This window comes from Anoplopoma fimbria, chromosome 21, assembly GCF_027596085.1.
Source record: "Anoplopoma fimbria isolate UVic2021 breed Golden Eagle Sablefish chromosome 21, Afim_UVic_2022, whole genome shotgun sequence".
Lineage (NCBI taxonomy): Eukaryota > Metazoa > Chordata > Actinopteri > Perciformes > Anoplopomatidae > Anoplopoma > Anoplopoma fimbria.
In genome coordinates, this window is record NC_072469.1 from 20,946,904 (window position 1) to 20,966,393 (window position 19,490).

Here is a 19,490-nt window from a genome sequence, read left to right on the forward strand (position 1 = left end):
CGCTCGCCCAGGATCACCCAAGGACACCTGGGACTGACTCAAACAAGCAGCCCCCCAGCTGCGAAGAACATAATTGCTTTTTTCAACAGAAGGGCTTTAACCTCCAAACACTCGGCGGATCTGAATGTCCTTCCGGGTAAAGACAAAGTCATCTGTGCCCATATCCCTCATGGCGAGAGGAGCCAATGGCTTAAGGCGTTATCTGCCCCCTCGGTCACATAACACTCACATAACTCACATGCTTTACATAACACTCTGTGTTTGTAAAGCAGGTTTTTACGTACTCGGTTGTTCAAACTGCAGTGGATTTGTTTTCTTATTTTGCTGTTTTACTGTTGCATGCATACAGATATGTGCATCCTTGTGTGTGTGTGTTGTTATGTTTAGACACGTGTCATTGCCTCCACCCTTGATGCCTTCACTGAGTGTCAGTTAAGTGATGAACTTCGGCAGGGAAGTGGCCCGACAGACCAGTTGTTACACATACGTGGTAGAGGATGAGGATTCATCCCTGGCAAAACTAAATGTATTTGAGGTGAGGCTGTCACCAAATTTTATGAATTTCTTCATTTCTCCACAAGAAAAGCATTTTCAGCTGTAGGTTCTCTTCTCTGCAAGCATTTAAATTTGAGGAGTGTTTATGTAACACCCCATCAGTAATCCCAACCCTGTGTAACCTTAAAGAAAGTCAATGTGAGGAGCTGAATAGAGACTGAATGACAACTCAAGTGTTGTGTAACAATGTTATGTCAGCTGCAGTACTTAAACTGGCCTGAAAATTGAACAAATAGACATATCATATTTGAATTATTGCAGCAGTAACAAAAACCTGAAAGCTGTTAATGCCTATTAGCATCAATAACATGAATTCTCACTATCATGTTATCTGTGGTGAAATCAGACACAGACTAATGGAAACGTTCACATGGATTACGGGCTCTTCTCTTATCTTCACACTCCTATTGTATTACATTCTACATTACTGTGTAGCTAGCAGAGAAGGGTGACCTGGCTCTCCTGCAGAACCTGTTGAGGAAGAGCCCAGAGGTCCTGAGCGAGAAAGATGAATGTGGGGCGAGTCCCCTTCATCACGCCGCCGCAGGGGACCACGTCACCCTCATCCAATTCATCATCACTGCCATAAACTCACAGTGTAAGCATGCCTCCGTCATCCATCATAAATTGCTTTGCAGCAAAGGTGAAATATGTTTATTGTGAATCACAATAATTGTTTTTAAAGTTATAAAGTATATAAAGCAGTATGTTTGATAAGTAAGTTTCATTACAGAGTACTGTGTCTACGTTGACTGTATCTACATGCAGCCTTATGTGTTTACGTTTGTGTGTGTGTCCGTTGGTTTGTGTTTGTGCGTATTTTCATGTGCTCTCCCAGACCTGAACAGCTGTGATGAGCAGGGCAACACGCCGCTACACTGGGCAGTGGAGAAAAACATGGCAGGGAGCTGCACGGCTCTTCTGGACCTTGGTGCCGACCCCAACATCCTCAACACGGCCCTCCTCTCCCCTCTGCACCTGGCTGTCAGCCAGGGACACAACAACCTGGTGGAGGTGAGAAGGCCGAAAGTGCCTGGCTGAAGATATATGACTTGGTGGTTTGGTGCGTAACAGTAAACCCAGTGCAAAAGTGTAAAGACATTAGGTAAGATAAAACATTTTTTTATAGAATATGAAGAAATATTTGAATACTTAAAAATGAAATCTAAGTGTTTGTTTTTAAAGTGTGTAGGAATGTGCAACCGGTTGATGTAAAAACAGTAGAGTTGATAAAAAATTTTTATCATTGGAATGGTTAAAAAATTATTAATAAGAAGACCTTGTTTTTTACAAAATAAAAATAACAGTCACCAACCCTTCACTTTCAAATAATTGACATACAGTCCCCATTGGCGTCAACTGAATTACTCTTTTAAACAAAGCTTTATTTTGCTCTGATAGACCCAGTATGCCAACAGGAAGTACATTTGTTTCATCATCGAGACTTAATTATAGCAACTGCATGTTCACCCTGCTGCTGGCAACTTTACAGTATCCGCTGCTGTACCTCCAGACTACAGAGCAGCTTCTCACCTGAGTCTGCAAGACTACTCAACTCCACCTTATCCTCTACATTTCAACAAAAATGTTTTTGTTTTTTCTTATGTATGGGGACTACAACTGCATGTTGTTGTAGAACCCTGAACAAAAAACCTTGATAATAGAAATATGGTAGGCTTAAAAAAAGATAGTAGACAATCATATCATCACATCAAGTCTTTAGAGCTCAAGAACGTGCTACTTAGAGCAGCACTGCACTCGAAAGTCAACTGTTTATGTCGAGGTTTACTTGGAAAGACCTTGTCCCGTCACCCCCAGCATCCCCCTAGCATCTGGCTGCTGTCCACAAACTGACACAGTTGCGTTATGGTGGAGGATAAACGACGCAGGCTTATAGAGAGTTGAGGACAGAAACAGGATGGAGCTCCCTGTTAAGTTTTTATCTCTGCCCCCTGCAGCTGCTGCTATCCTACAGTTCTACAGATTGCAATCTTCAGGGGGACCTTGGGAACACCCCAGTGATACTTGCCTGCTCCATCAATAACTTTGTGGCTCTCAGCACATTGGTATGTACAAGAGTGATGCATTCAGGCTCATGTCTTCCTGCACTAACCCAGTAAATAATTACTTTCCATCTGCACAGAGCAGATTATGTAGCCGTCCTTTATGCTGACTGCCAGCCCTCTGCAGCTTTGTCTCTGACAAAGAATTGTCTCCTGTTTGTCTTCCTCTCCATCCATTCTCCTATCTGTCAAAGATAAAGCATGGAGCGCGGCTCTGCCAACAGAACAAGCTCGGCCATTTCCCGGTGCACGCAGCTGCCTTCGCAGGTGCAAAGAAAGCCATAGAAGTGATCCTGAAGGCCGGTATGACAAAAAGATTAATCTATCATCAGAAATTTAAAGTGCTGACAATAATGAAAAAGTTTTTACAAGGCCAAGCAACACATTAAACTGTGAGATAAGAGGAGAGTTCACCTCAGCCCCTGGAGACATTTACCAGAATGAGCTTCTTTGTACACAGGCCAGATGCCACAGTGTGTTTATTCGCACTGGGAGGTCTGCTTGACAAATCTTGTGTTGTTGGAGAAATATTTAGTTAGAGCACAAAATATTTACGACATTTCTGTGATTGCTCTGCAAAGGGAATTAATGGGTATTCACATTCTTGTGCTGTTTGGGAATTTACACTCACGGCACAACATGAATAGAAACAATAACTTATAAACTTCATTCCACTAAAAATGACAAAGAACCTAAAGATTAAAGTCAAAGAAGGATGGTATAAAATAAAGGCAATGCAAATGAAATTCCCTTGAAAGCTTGTCAGTGATAAAAACAAAGAAGCTTATACCAAAATGCATTAACTAATAAACCTTCATCGTGAGCCTTTTATGTATTCAGTGCATCTGTTGATTCGATTCTCTTCTGGCAGGAGAGAAGGTCGGCCACCAAATTGAAGCTCACATCAACTATTTAGATAAGTCCAGTAGCAGTCCCCTCCATCTGGCTGTACGTGGCGGGAATATCGAGGCCATCCGCCTCTGTATTGAGGTTGGGGCCAAAGTTGACCAGCAACAGGTAATTACATCCCCACTGTTTTTTCTTACAACTCTGAATCACATGGTCATGAACATGTCAAAACCCCACAGATAACAAACATTGCTTTCCATCTGTCCATTGCAAGCTTTATCTGATTTTTATTATGTGGTAATCCAGATCTCATTTGGCTACACCTGTGAGGCATTTCCCCGGCCAAGTATCGCTGCGATGTCAGAGCCTGTCAGTTGTAACACGCCCATCTGGGAATGATCGTTATGTCTAGCTCTGGGGTAGTGGCCAGAGCTACAGCCGAAATAGGGAGTACAGTAATAGCTTCGGTTGACTAAATTGATACAAATTACCTCCACTTACACTGTGGAGCTGAGTGGAGCGATCGCTGGCCTCCTCTTGCCAGTCCTAGTTATCTCATCAGTGTTCAGCCAGAAGGTCTGGGAGATATTTTGCTAATGTAACACTGAGGAAGTGTACAATATGTTTGTGTGTAAGTGAGTGCACGCATGCATACTAATTCCTGTGTGTGTGTGTTTTGTAATGTTCTGCTCTTACTCTGTAAGTCACGGCGTCTGTCTCTATGGAGCAGACATAATTCTGTTTGCTAAGCTTGTGAATATTCATTCTATTTATTCATAATTCATCACTCCTAATGAAACCATGTCTGATACTGTGCAGAATGACAGGTCCACACCGCTTCATTTGGCCTGCACCCAGGGTGCTATTGATGCAGTCAAACTGATGTTGTCCTCCTTTGACAAAGTGGAAGATATCATCAACCTAACGGATGGGGCTTTCCAGACCCCTCTGCACAGGTGAGCTTACACTCGTCGACTTTTTGTCCATTTTACTTTATATTAATCATGTTGGGGATGTTCATAGCTGGTCTGTATTGTTGAGCTTTGAGCTTTCCATTAGGACTTATAGGAATAGTTCGACATGTAACTGCTTATTTGCTTTATTGCCGATATGAGGGGTTGTTAAGTGTGGGACTATTTCTTGTACGGTTGCAGTAACTGCCTAGACTGCCATTATTGTAATGTTGCCAGGCAACCAATATAAATTCCAGTCAGTTACTGTGGCACATAATCACCCGTAAAACCACAAATTGACGCTAACACTTTTGTTCTTTGTATAGATTAAACAGACAGGATATAACATGTTAATTATTGAGCTTTAAAAGTGATGGTAGGTGGATTCTGTTACCTTTGGACAAAGCAAGGCTAGTTGTTTTCCCCTATTTCCAGTCTTTCTGCTAAGCTAAGCTATTCACAAGCTGGCTGTGCTGTGTTTATAAATTAATTATATTATATATTATAAAATGTGTTAATTCATGAATATATATTGTTTCAATTTAACTATTCATAGATGAGCCCCTTTGGAATGTATAATACTGTATTTATGCAAATGTTTTATATCTATGGTTACTATTTTAAATACTTAGTCATCCTGTGTACAGATCCATTTGACTGCACATTATCAAAACTATAACACTGAGAGAAAAAAAAGAGGAACAGATATGAAACTCTTGGGTATGGCTGACGGACTAATGAGCTTTAATTGTGGACAATAACAATGATATGAATGCATAATAAAGATATGCTTCCCACATTGATTTTTATCTAAAAAGCTATTTGTGTTGCCAGAGTAAGACCCGATACACGGACATGGGGAGCATACTGAGTACACTGTAGAAAAAAATCAGCCGAATACCAGGAAACAGTCATAAAAGTTCTTCATTTAAGTGAGCCATTACTATCCAGGAGATAAAAGATGTAACCACCAAGGAAAATCTAGGTTGCTATATCATGCTCTGACAAGGCAGAATTAGATTGAGATTATCCTTATTTCACATCTGACTCCCTAAGCCATGTGATGTGTGGCTGGTTTACAACAACTGTGTTTACTTTTCCAGGGCTACAATATTTGACCACACAGAGCTGGCAGAGTACCTAATTTCTTTGGTAAGTAAGGCACACACACACACACACACACACACACACGAGAACACACCCAACAGCTGTTACGCACAGGACACTCCCAACATCATTATCAGGGACTGTGTTATTAATCTCCTGCCATAAAGACAGCAAAACTGCATTTTGTTTCCATTTGTGCTGATTGTTTTCGCTGCTCCTTGAATTCCATTTCCATTTAGTTAGGTTCATTCTGCCATTGTACTAAATTTGCCTAATTTCAAACACATCTCTTGACTAAGTAAATGTTAAAGGTGCTACCCATTGCTTTTAGACAATCTCTCACCATCTGCTGACAGGATATAATAACCGATCTAACAGAACATAGTTCTGTTAGATCGTTTTAACAGAACTATGTTTCCAGGGAAAATATGGTCCAAGTCTAGCTCCTGTAAAATGTAAGCAAACACTGGCCGCAACAGGAGATTAAATTGTCCACACTAAGCGTGTTTACTTATTGAAATCTTGAATTGGTCTGCAGAGATTGACATCACTTGGCACCGAACACCAGCTAATTGCTTCGAGATGGTGGCTTGGCTTGTTGTTTGGTTTTAATATGCTAGAAAGACTAACAAATAAGGCCATGACAGCGATAACTGTGTGTTGTGTTTTTGTTTTTTTTAATTGTTGTGTATTTTAAAGCTTTTTCATATTTTACGTTCTTTTGAAAATACATGGTAAGTCTTACTTACTTTAGGGCAGATAAACACTGTTAATCAAGTCTTAACAGTTTTGCTCTTGTTTTTTTCCCATGCCTCGTTATGGCTGCTGACCTTAAAACTCTTCAAAATCAATATCTAAAATGTATTAAATGTACATTCCATTTAATTACCCATAAACCTGTGCCTGTGCCACACTACACATCTCATGTTACACATCTGAACTGGCATTATGAGAAATATAGGGAGCTTGATTTGTTCAGTAAAATAGCACCCTCCTCCTGGTTTACACAGTAAAACAATGCACACACATGCAAACTCCACTCTGGTTGAACAAACACATGAAATGCAGTGTATTTAATATAGATGCTGCTTGTTTTCCCATGGCCTCATTTGTTACTAGAGTAAAATCTAATTTGTAATTGCAACAATGTGTGTTAAATGTAATGTGGTAATTAATGAGGTAATTATAAGGTTTAAGTACATTCTCTTCCTAAGGGTGCAGACGTTAACAGCATTGATTGTAAAGGAAACTCTCCCCTGCTGCTGGCTACAAGCTGTGGAGCATGGAAAACTGTGGCTCTGCTACTGTCAAAAGGTGAGTTACTTTACTGTACTTCACCACCAGCAGTAATCATACCTGATGATGCAGCAGCACTCACATGCATATGTTTATGTGTTTTAAGGGGCAAATGTAAACGTGAAAGACAGATGGGGTTGTAACTTCCTTCACCTGGCCATTCTCCAGCCCAAGGGTCTGAAAAACCTCCCAGAAGAAGTACTGCAGGTCAATTAATGCAGCCTGTGTGTGACTCATCGAATGCACGGCACGCTGCTTGGACAAAGATGTCATTAAGATTGGAATTTCATTACTATAATCCCCTTAATCAATTTGCCTTGAGCCTGCATTCAAGGCCGGCTGATGAAGTGCATTATACTCTCACTAATCCAGATGATCCTTTAAAACATTGTAAGCTTTACCTAAAGCTACAATGATGCTTTCAAAATGAGCCACAGAGGGAGGTTGATATATTTACATTTGATGGTTGTTTACAGAAGGTGTATGAATGGGATCTCTCTGCATCTGTGTTCAAATATCACCACACTTAATTATTATTCATATGATATGTGCCCTTTATGAAGCATGACTGCAGTAGCATACTTAAGTATTCAGTGGTAATGCTTTTTTTAATACAAATGTTGTTGTACAAATAATAATGTATAAATATATAAATGTGTTTATAATGTGTCTAACTGTAGCTTGGCAGTGTGAAGGTGCTGCTGAGCTGTGAGGATAATGAGGGCTGCACCCCACTCCACTACGCTTGCAGACTGGGTATCCATGACTCAGTGAAGAACATGCTGGGCCTCTCGGGGCAGGTCGGCCTCGAATGCAAGTCGAAGGACAAGAAGTCTGTCCTGCACTTTGCTGCTCAGTGAGTTCGATTTGTCCCCGAGGGCATGACTTCCCATCCCATTGAGCTAAACAATACTGATTTGACCTGATTTTCCACTCAAAGTCGCACCAAGTTTGCAAATTTGATCAAAGAAGAGCCAGAAATGTCACTGCGGCTGACATTGGCCAGTGTGGGATGTGGTTCACATTCTTTTTTCCTTTTATTTTGTGTCTATTATGTTAATTTAAAGCTACAGCATTCAATTTGCAGAATGTGCACTCTGGAGCCATTACTTTCTACACAACAGATTTTAGATATTATTAGGAAGGAAAGGTACCTACACATACTCATTGTCTTAAACATTCCAGTAGTCCCTCTGTACTAAGTGTTATGTATTGATTAATGATACACATCAGTGTAAAACATTAATCAAAAATGGATCTCAAGGGGACTCTGACTTATGATCTTCCTCAGGCCAAGGCTTTTATCTCTGTAATTGAACAACAGTAGTCTGATGAAAAATGACCAATGTGCCTACATTTAAAACTGTCTCCTCACTGCTCAGTTGTTTAATCTTGTTAGCAATTTATGTGCTCAAAAGCCTTCCGCTTATCAATTGCGTAGCTATTACTCAGTGACCATAAAGGAACTTTCACAAGAAAAGATTTCAATTAGAGCAGCACGTATGAAGAAATGTCAATAATAGTGTGAAATGGGTGGACATTCAACTTTATTGTTATAGATTTCTCTATCATGTACACCAATTTCATTAGCACTAGAGGACAAATAAAGGCCATGCTATGATATCATACTTTAGCTCTTATAGACATCTCACTCGCTTTCCCCAGCGGTCCCACTGCACTGACACCGCTGACCTTCTTAAAAGGTTCGGAGACAAAGAAAGATCATAGCAGTATGTCACTTCTGTTTATGTCCTCTCACTCTTTGCAGCTGCCTTAGTCATTAACACTCCCCTACTCAGTTTCACCTGTATTTTACCTACAGGTTCATCTGTCTTTGGGCAAGATAGTCACACTCCCTAAGATGAACTGTGCTGTAACTGCCCCGAACCTCTGGCTTTGCTGTGCTGTGGTGCCTCTCATTTCAGAGATCAACAGATCTTAACAAGAAAATAAAATCTTCCACAACCTACTGCTTCTCCTCATCCCTTTCTTTTTCTAAGGTATGGGCGCATCAATACATGCCAGCGACTACTGGAGACCATCACAGACTCTCGTCTGCTAAATGAAGGTGACGAGCGAGGCCTGACACCTCTCCATTTGGCTTCAAAAGAGGGGCACACCAAGGTGGTACAGCTGCTGCTGCGCAAAGGAGCTCTCCTTCACAGGTAAAGTCATGTGCTTGTAGAGGAGCATGCACAAACATAAAAAGTACTTATACTGTACATGCAAAAGTACTATGTACTATGATTTTAGAAGTCAAATGTCCAGCAACACTTGTAGTACCAAGTGCAAGACTGTTGACAATAATTGTGTTGCTGGTGCTTTGATCTCTTAGCACTTTTTATCTACTCCATAGTCCTTATAAAAAGGGGAAGCAGTGCCAGAAATCCCTCCTCTGCTTCTTGTTTACAGTGATTACAAGGGCTGGACTTGTCTGCACCAGGCTGCATCTGCAGGATACACACAAACTATGGACATTCTCCTGTCAGCCAGTACCAAGTTACTGGATAAAATAGATGAGGATGGGGTATGAATTAATATAATTTCAAAAGGTTTATCATTTTTCCAATTCTGTATTAAATTTCCTCCTCTTTGTGATGACAATTTGGAGGCTATAGGCCCATTTTTTGCAAATTGTAAGATATTTATTATTAGTAAATACGTCAGACATCAGTGTTCAATGACAGATGCAAAGTACTGTCTCCTGTTATGTACTGATGTACTAGAACACTGCACTCCACATCGCAGCAAGAGAGGGACATGTGGCTGCAGTCAGTCTCCTGCTGTCTCGCGGAGCAGAGCTCATCTTAAACAAGAATGAAACTTCGTTCCTCCATGAGGCTGTGCAAAATGGGAGAAAAGATGTGGTCAATGCTATTATTGACAGTGACAGGTAATGTATGAATACAAACAGCTATTAAATTACGTAAAGGCACAACTTAAAACAATTTTAAAACTGCAGATGTTTTTATGTGCTTCCACTGTCATTCAATTCTGGGTGTATAGATTTCTGTTTGCAAAAAACTACCAATTAAGAACACTTAAATCCCAAATTCTTCTGAGCAAGTTGTAGTTACTTTGAAGCTGCAGTTAGTTACTCTAATCAAAAATATATTTTGTTATAATATATACTCAAACTGAAATGGTATATAACACAGATAATCTCTGAAATGTAGGTTTTTCTGACGAAGTGTCAACTACTGCTCATGAATTCCGATCAAAGTGTCAAACGTGCTGATTGATTAGGAATCAAGATAGTGTTAATCTAATGCCTTTTTCTCGCTAGGCAACTGTTTAGCTGGTAAATGAGAAAGTTTGTTCCGGTCGACTGGCAGTGCCTGGTTTTGGTGCAACAGTTTTCAACATTGAGACAGAGTCACGATCTTTTTACAGCTAAGCACTGTACTAAAATAAAAAGTAGCTTTCTGATTAATTTGTGTATTTCTTCTTCCAGATCTTCTGAGGCTTTAAAACTGTTCAAATCTGGTTCTGCCCAGCGAAGTCCCATTCTAGACATGATTGAGTTTCTGCCTGAGACCTACAAGGTTTGCCACTGGCAAAGAAAAGATGACCTTATAACTTGTCTCTTTCTGCACTTTCTAATGGTTCTAGTTGAGCATTTTTGTAAGAATGTGTAAAACACTTAGATACTCTGTCACTGTGTTTTTCTACTTTCTTCAATAGCACCTATTGGACCGCTGTGTGAGGGAATCTGATCATGATCACAACAGTCCTGACTATTATGTAACACACCTACAAAACACACAATAAAAACACCACAGCAGTCTATATTGTATGAAGCATATGATAGGCCAAAATGATCGCCAATTAATCAATTCTTTATACTTTTTTTTAGATTGAATACAACTTCAAATGGCTCCAAGCTCCCCTTGCAGCAAGGAAGATAATTGTCAAGGACATGAAAGTCCAGCCACTAGTTGCACTCAACGTAAGCAACTTTTGGTTCAGCAGAATGCACATGATCTACTACATGATTGATAAGAAGTAAAGCTGATTTGTAGTCACTGTGTTCACAGGCTCACATTTTGCACGTATAAGCTCATACTAGGGTCAGACAATTCATCCATAAGGGACAGTTGTGAATATTTCCTCTTTTCAAACCTTTGTCAAGTTTCCTCAGATTTCCATTACTCTAGCTAAAGGATAAGCAGTTAAAGATAATGGATGGATGATTGGATGGATGATGGATGGATGATTGGATGGATGGATGGATAGCTAAAGAGCATATACTGCTGCTGTCATAGTCCTCTATCTTTGCCTCCTTGGAGAGAGGCATAAAGGTGGCAGGCTAGCAGGGAACATACGTACAAATCTGGCTAGGATGCTATGAGTCAACTTAAAAAAAGGCAAGGCCCTGTGATCGCTGGTCAGTTATTCTCCGAGACCCCTACGAGGGTCCAGGTGGGAATAAACTGTGAGGTTAGTTACTGCTCTCCTCCTGTTATTGCTACCATGAGTTGGATAGGACAAGCTTCTAAATGTAGTTATTTGTAGTCAAGAGGTCTTATGATGCATTGCCATCATAGACTGTTCTTGATATTAACTATTTGCAGTGGATATATCAGGGGACAGCTCATTTGCGGGGCCACATCAACTCACCATTCACTGATTGCCATGTGGGACAGGTTATTTTGATTTCTGAAGAGGCTAAGCTGTGAGCAATGAACATCGTGATGTAAATCCATATTTTGATATTGTTGTGTTTTTTGGAGATACACCTAAACACAGACACAGACTCAGGAGTAGAAGATTATTAAAGAGATTTATTGTAGCAAAAGCTGAGGGCGGCGAATAATGATCAGGGAGACTTGAGCGAGGCGGATGAGTGAGAAGGGAATGGTGTGGATTGCTGGAGGTGGCTGGTGGAAAGCTGGTTGTATGCAGGCAGGAAGGTTTGCAGGCAGGTTGGCAGAAGAAGATGTTCCTGGAGCGCAAGAGAACAAGGTTAGACAAGGATATACACGAGGAACACTAGATAATCAAGAGATGCCTGAGGCTTTTACTAACACTGTAGCGGACTGAATAATATTGAGATGAGTGGATGAGCAACCAGGTTAGATAAACTGCAGTGTGATGAGCTTGATTGAAGGCAGGTGTTTGTAATCAGCAGGTAACCGTGAGGGAGCAGGTGAGGGAGCGCCATGCCCACACACAGCCACACACAGCGTTACAAAACTATGTAAAGCCCACTGCAGCTGACCTTACAAACTACCTACTGTTGAATGCAGTATGCATTCAATTGGGACATACTATTTCGTCATAACATTGCACTTTGAACTTTGATCCTCTTGTTCATGTACTGCTGTGAAAAGGATTGTGGGTCAGAATAGCCAAAAAAGCATGATGGCTTGCCTACTGCAAAATTGCAATCTCTTAGCGTACATTATGCAATATTTCACACAATCACCATCACTTGACTGACGTTGTTCTACATCATGCCTGTGATTCAAAACGATGCACATCATTTGAAATTGTTTGCTGCTATAGCTGTCAGGCTGTTATTTTCTGCTTGTAAAAATGTTGTGCCATTAACAGCAAGCTGTTACTTATTGTGCAGGCAATGGTGCAGTACAACCGCATCGAACTGCTCAACCATCCTGTCTGCAAAAAGTACCTGGCAATGAAGTGGTGTGTATGCACGAGTGAAACTTCTCATTCTGATATGTTGCAACTATACAGACCACATAAAAAAAAAATCTTCTGAATGCACCAAATACAAATGCATTATTAACTTTGAATGTTATACTTCTAGTGTTAAAACTGTCTTTTTTTAAAATCCACAGGTCTGCATATGGGAGCATAGCTCATGTGCTTAATATGTTCATGTACCTGTTAGGCCTGCTTCCCCTAACTCACCTGATGGTGACTCTGAGGCCAACTCTGAACAACACTGTCGCGGGCAAGCACAATATCATCATGGTGCAAGTGTCTTTCTTTGAGGTACTATTGACATTGATAATCATTATTAAAGAAGTTGAAGCTCTTACTTAGCTTATGTGTAATTCTGGTTCCAAATGCATCAACCTTTGTCATGATGATTCAATCTTTCTAGATAATGTCAATCTCAATATATTTCATTTCACAGCAAAATCTGTTCTTATCAATCTGTATGGCAATGGTCTTGGTCATGAACGTCTGCTCCATAGTGAAGGAATTGGTGCAGATGTCCCAACAGGTAATGTTACCCAAGTGTCGTTACCTAACATAAATCTGTCCAGCATCCGGTCTGTGTGGACACATTACCAATCAGGTGTGATGGATGAGCAGGGTCACTGAATCACCGCTGTCAGGATGTCACCTCCACACTAGTCATTTTGATCATAAAAAACGGAAACACTTCCACATCAGATGTTTAGGAATATAACGTGTTGTTTGCATGATTGTTTGAAGAGATCAACATAGACCAGATTTTTCCTTTTTAGGAGGGAGGACAGGCACTGTTTAGGGGGAGATAGCAGGTCAACAGTACATGTCACATTGAAGTGGCGTACACCATCTGAAGGTGTCAATTCTTTCTAGTTACAAATCTGCAATAAACATTGTGCTTTGGTTAGGCCCCTATTCAAATTTTAGAAAGGGCTTAGAACATTATGATGGAAGTGTAATAGGGCCATTCTCATGCTGAGGCTGTGAATATCCTAGATGTCACAACAGGTCACTTTATATAATGAGGTCAAGTTAAAGAAAAGCGTCTCAGTATGTGAAATGACTACTATGGGGACTAAACTTATCCCTAATAAATACAATTAGGCTTGTTGAATCCACAAGAGTGTTAACTTTCCAGTTATACCCAATTTATGCAATTCCAAGACTGTTAAGGGAACTGCTGCAGCCTCTTGAAGACAGTATTGTCCTACAGTTCTCACAAGGTTAAAGGCCCATTGTGTAAGATGTAATGGCATATAGTGGTGGTTTGCAGATTGCAACCAACTAAATACCCCTCTGCTCATCCCCTCCCTTTCCAAGCGTGTTAGGGATTTACTTTGGCCTTCAGGTATGGATACTTTTATTACATTTAGTAGCTACTCTTATCTTTTTAGTAGCTTACTCTGTTCTTCTACATTACTAAAAGATTGCTTTTAAAATAGAATTTTAAAAACAAACAAATTCAGAACAGGATTAGAATTTTTACTTTAAATATATCTAAATATTGGTATGGAGCAGCAACAGTTATGTTTACATCAACAAAGTAATTCATTCACATCTCACTGGAAACAAATGTAAAATTTCTGAGTGGATTTTATAAAGAATGAAGAACACAGACAACCACTAGTATCAGTCATTTCTCCTGTCTTTTACAAGAAATTTACAAGAACAAACTGAGACAAACAGTAAACTTAAGACAGACAGATTCTGTTTAAGTTTTTGGCCAATCGTGCTGTGCTTGTGTGAACATAGGGGCGGTGGGCGATTGAATTAGGTTTCACTTTTGTTTACATGTTGATGCTTGTTGCACAGATGTATAGATAAAGCATTGGGTTTTTTGTAGCGTGATAATAAATTACATTAAAGCACGTCACGTCAGTGTTCATCAATACACCAGTAACGGCACTGGGACCCGTTTCATACCCGTTTTTCAGAACCTATCCTTACCGAATTGTAGAAAACCTGAATCGCTCTCGCCAATGCCAGTGTCCCTTCTGTCCAAAAAGTCCAAATAATTTCCCCACACTGTTCATTTAAGTGAAATACTGGCGAGGCGAACATTTGGGTGCAAGTACATCAGGCAGTTATCTGTGCTGAATGAAATGTTGTGAAAAATCTGCAAGGTTGTTGGTCTGTCTAATTATTTTGTGTTTTTGGTGATTTTTCTTTTCTTGTCACTAAAAGCGCTGGAATTACTTCAAGGATTATTCAAACCAGAGTGACTGGATTTCCGCTGTCCTCGCTCTTCTGTTCATGATTCCCACCATCCTCAATGCAGAGGGTTCTTTACACTGGCAAGCAGGGGCCATGGCAGTTTTAAGCTCCTGGATTGGATTCCTCTTTTATCTCCAGAGGTACTGTTCACTCTGACTTAATAGCGCCACTTGGACATAATGTCTTTTTTAATGATGTATAAAGGTGACTCCTGTTTCTCCAGATTTGAGGGCATTGGCATCTATGTTGTGATGTTTTGGGAGATCATGAGGACCCTGGTCCGTATTGTGATGCTTTTCTTGTTCCTGGTGTTAGCCTTCGGTTTGGCGTTCCATGCTCTGATGCTAAACCAGGTAGGAGCAATTACTTATTTTTACCACACCTCTGCTTCATGCTTTAAACCTTAGTTCAAGCTATAGGCTTACTCTCATATCAAATAATACCGAAGGCTTTTCCTCTTGAAATGCACTATGTAAAGCTAAAGTAACTGGCTGCTGGCATTCATATTTACTGTACAGACATGAGAATGGTATCAATCTTGCAAAACTATTTCCTTTAAACTGATGTTGGCATTAGAAAAAAAAAATCCTCCTTTATGGATCATGAATATAAAAAGCACATATTAAGGGTAATTACCACAGTAGGTGACAAGGTATCTTGGCCTGGATCAAAGAGTTTGAGAGACTCACCAAAGGACAAAATAAACAACTCACTGTAATGGGTTGAACACATTTGTTAGCATTGTTTTGTCCCCAGCACATCACTTTTTAATTGACTGTGTGTTACATTCTCTTGATGCTATGTTTTTTACCTTTAGAAAGAGTTTGACAGCGTGCCGCTCTCTGTGATGCAAAGTTTTGTGATGATGGTCGGGGAGCTGAACTACCAAAATAACATCCTGGACACTTATCTGAAGCATGAACTTCCTTTTGGCCCCCTGACTTACTTCATTTTTGTGAACTTTGTTCTGCTCATGCCAATATTGCTGGTGAACCTGATGGTAAGTATGCTCTGACAGCCACTTTCATTGTGACCTTACAGACATCTACTGCTCACACAACTAATAGTAGTTGGTACTTTTAAATAAAGGAACAAATGGTATGGTTCTTATTAGTTTTTGTTGCGTTGTAGATTGGTCTAGCTGTTGGAGACATTGCTGAAGTACAAAGAAATGCAGCCCTGAAAAGAATTGGCATGCAGGTAAGTATTGAAATAGCTGATTTTTTGTTATGTATGTTGCATTTTCAAAACATAAAAGTTATCTTTTATCCTGTTTGTTTGTGCTTGCTCAGTCTGCCATGACTTAATGGACCAATAACTACACACAAGCCTAGTATAATGTTGTGGTATTTTGTCCTTAAAGCCATTTTACAAGTAGACCATTTAACACAGACATGAAAAATAAGATACTTTGGTAGACTGTATATAAGAAGTTTGTGGACTGGGGTTTTGAGGCCTCCAGTTAGTCAGAATATGATATTTTAGACAAGCAAACTATTTAACAAAAAAAAGTTTCTGCACACTCAAATCGATGCAAGAATTAAAACATTTTTAAATGTTACAAATAACTTTCACACATTTTGAAAGAGTTCTAAGAAAACCATAAACGAATGTTAACAATGTTCACTGAGGTGATAAATCAAGTGAGAAATAATTTTCTCATAGACTTCCAGACAATCAGACTGCTTTTTACAACAAGAGGAATTGCACCCTGGTGGCCAATAGAAAAAAGGTTTAAAAGTTTAAGCCATGTCATGTTATTGGCAGGAGACTACGTACTGTAATGTAATACTGTACTGTATACAGTACTGTAAAGAGTATATAGTATTACAGTATACAGTTCTTTTTCAAATAAGTAACAAAACCCAAATATAGCTATTACCTATATTTCATCACAAACACAGCCTGTATAGTTAAGGCAACATTTTTATGAAAAGTGCCTAATGTGACAGATGTACTTTAGAATATAAGTAATGATATTTGTTTAGTTTAAGAATGTGTCAACCTTAGGTTGAACATAACTTCAAAATTGCACCTCTGGTTTAAAATCTGAATTTCTGACCCCAGATTGATCTGCACACCGCTCTGGAAGACAAGCTGCCTTATTGGTTTATGAAACGAGTCGACAAACCCTCCCTCATCATCTACCCTAATCGCCACTGCTCCAGGGTAAATCAGATACTGTACATCATATTACTTAGTCTTTGTAACTAATGTCAGATCCCTTTCTTAAACCTTTCTACCTGTTAACAGAACTATATTAGGCAGATTTTCATCGGTGAGGAGGAGAAGAATGATGTCTGGAATCGACTGCAGGTCAAACCACCGGGCTGCACTGTGCTGGAGAACGAGCTCAAAAAGCAGAAGCTCAGGTAAACCACACCAGGTTGCTAATGAGATTTAACTAGAGTCAAATTTCTATTCCCTGGAATCATAAACTGTACTCACCCCTGAGATGATGGATATGTTTGTAATTATTACTCAAAATACATTCAACCACCATAAGGAATGCAACAATTGTGGTATATTCATAGGGTATGTTTAACAATTGTTGATGCATGAGCGGCCCCTAGTGGTTACATAGAAATATAGACTGTTACCAGGTCACAGAAAAATGTAGTTCACTGTATAACTTTCTATAATAAGCATAAGGAGCCACTCAGCAGTATCGCCCTCCAGAAAGCCTAATTATTATTCCATTGAAGTTTAAATGAAGACTATCTCTGAGCCACATCTCTGATGTTTTTCACCTCAGGCTTAAAGAGGTGTCAAGCACGATGGAGAAGCAGCACAACCTCCTGAAGCTAATCATCCAGAAGATGGAGATCACCTCGGAGGCAGACGAGTACGATGGCCCGGTTAACATCAGAGGCAACATGTGGCACAGCTTGAGTCAGGCTAAGCGAAGAGGACATGGCACGTCTCAGTGGGTCCCACTGATGAAGGCCATCAAGTCCAAAATAAACTGAAGAGGATGGGACACTTAAAACTCTCAACTATAACATTTAATGAAGTTATTTATCACAATATCATAAAAGTATAGGCATTAATGCTATAATTAAGTGACTACTTAGCTATTGTAACAGTCAATTGAATGAAGTGCTTTAAAGTTGAGTTGTCTTAACTATTGTGTGATTTGATACTGAAAAGTTTTGGTATGGTATTGTTGTAGACGTGTTAATTGTAGAGTTAAACAGTAAGTTTTACCACTGATGAACAAATGTATTTAGTTATTCTGTGGTGTGTGTATGCAATGTTGCCATATTTCTATTATGAACAAAGTGTAGCTGTTTTTGAAATGCCGTAATGTGTCTACATGTGCATGAAATGTTATATGTAAGTAAAAGTTCTCACTTTAAAAGTAAAATTGCTTTTTTTTTTTTTCATATTTTCGAGACACAATTTAAAGCTGCAATAAGAGCAGAGGGCACTTCCCATGTCTGGATGAATTTCTGTGGCATCTTAATTTCCTTAGTTTCCTTATTGCAGGAATGTTTCCTGTCTGGGCATGTTTTAATTAATGCACAACACAATAATAGAAAAAACGTCACAATGGTATATGGATCATTGCCTCTGATTTGTACACTGCCAACTTCACTATTGTCCCACACAAACCAGCTTAAGACTTCAGTGGCGAACATGGGAATCTTAGCAGGTTGGGAGAGAAAAGGAGGGTGGCCTCTGACATCATGAGCTTGCACCTGTCCCTCTGCTTCTCCAGCTCAGGGCCCAGATAGAGGTCACGACCCCTGAGAGTCTTTGCTGATGGACAAATGTTAGCTCCCCCTTCAAGTCAAGTTTTAAATGATATTTATTACTGTTGCCCCTGAATTTAATTATCCCCAGGGCAAATACAATAACCATGTAACCATCAATTACACAGATGTTTGGGACAATGTTTTCTGCTTTTAGTTGGGCAACTACATCTACAGGATGACTAATGAGCACAATAAGTTTTATCTCCACCTGCTACCCGCTGATAGTGAATGAAGCGGCAGGTTGAGATATGTGTCACATAGCCAATACCTTTTCATGTTATATATATATATAAAAAAAGATGACAGCTTATAAATGAGAAGTAAATCCAACAGAACATTCCCTTGCACTTTCATATTTGTCATTCGGGCAGTTCACCTGGCTGACGGACGCAGTGACAGAGGATGAGATGGCAGCTTGCCTGAAGCTCTGACCGTCTCAGCAGCACAAGTGGAACTCAATATCTCAGCCTCTTGACACAACCAAGGATAAGCTAGTTTTCATTCCAAGGCCCAGCTGATGTCAGGTCTTCTTGTGAAAACTTTATGGAATTGCGGGATTGGGTGAAGCATGGGAATGTGTCCTTGGATTAGGGAGCATTCTTGGTCTGTGAAAGAAGGAAATTTGAGCAGTGGAACATTGCAGAACACTTAAAAATCCCATTGACTTTGCATTTTCACACAAAAAAATGAATTTAGTACATCATTACAAACAAGTATAACAAGTTTTGCAAAGATTTAATGGATTAGTAGATTACTTAAATTAAATTGGAGCTAGCATGTTGGAAATATTTTTCCACACCAGTTTGGGAACAGTACAGCATTCAACCAGTGCAGAGTACAGTAGTGTTTTTTCTCTCTAGTGATCCTGGCATGGCCAACTACCAAAATCAAGCATGCATCTCAGCTGCAGTTAGGTAATTCTTGGCAGAGTCTTGCTATTGTCATAAAAAAAAAATCTCAGTTTCACACATATTATGTTGAGTAATAGTTTACAGGGACCTGGGATTTTCTGGGAATATTTGAGAGAG

The 19,490-nt window shown here is 39.7% G+C and overlaps 1 protein-coding gene across 1 annotated transcript; it reads left to right on the plus strand.

Annotated features, from left to right (window-relative positions):
* Positions 1-439: 439 nt before the first annotated feature.
* Positions 440-17,673, plus strand: trpa1b (transient receptor potential cation channel, subfamily A, member 1b). The gene is made up of 27 exons (XM_054623418.1): positions 440-535; positions 991-1,153; positions 1,394-1,569; positions 2,514-2,621; positions 2,813-2,921; positions 3,490-3,635; positions 4,287-4,423; positions 5,524-5,572; positions 6,742-6,841; positions 6,930-7,030; positions 7,504-7,679; positions 8,824-8,988; positions 9,236-9,350; positions 9,550-9,716; positions 10,278-10,368; positions 10,508-10,567; positions 10,680-10,772; positions 12,402-12,472; positions 12,628-12,784; positions 12,930-13,019; positions 14,675-14,844; positions 14,928-15,057; positions 15,522-15,704; positions 15,836-15,904; positions 16,772-16,873; positions 16,958-17,076; positions 17,460-17,673. The coding sequence occupies exons 1-27, from the start codon at positions 440-442 to the stop codon at positions 17,671-17,673; spliced, it is 3,357 nt and encodes a 1,118-aa protein (XP_054479393.1).
* Positions 17,674-19,490: the final 1,817 nt, after the last annotated feature.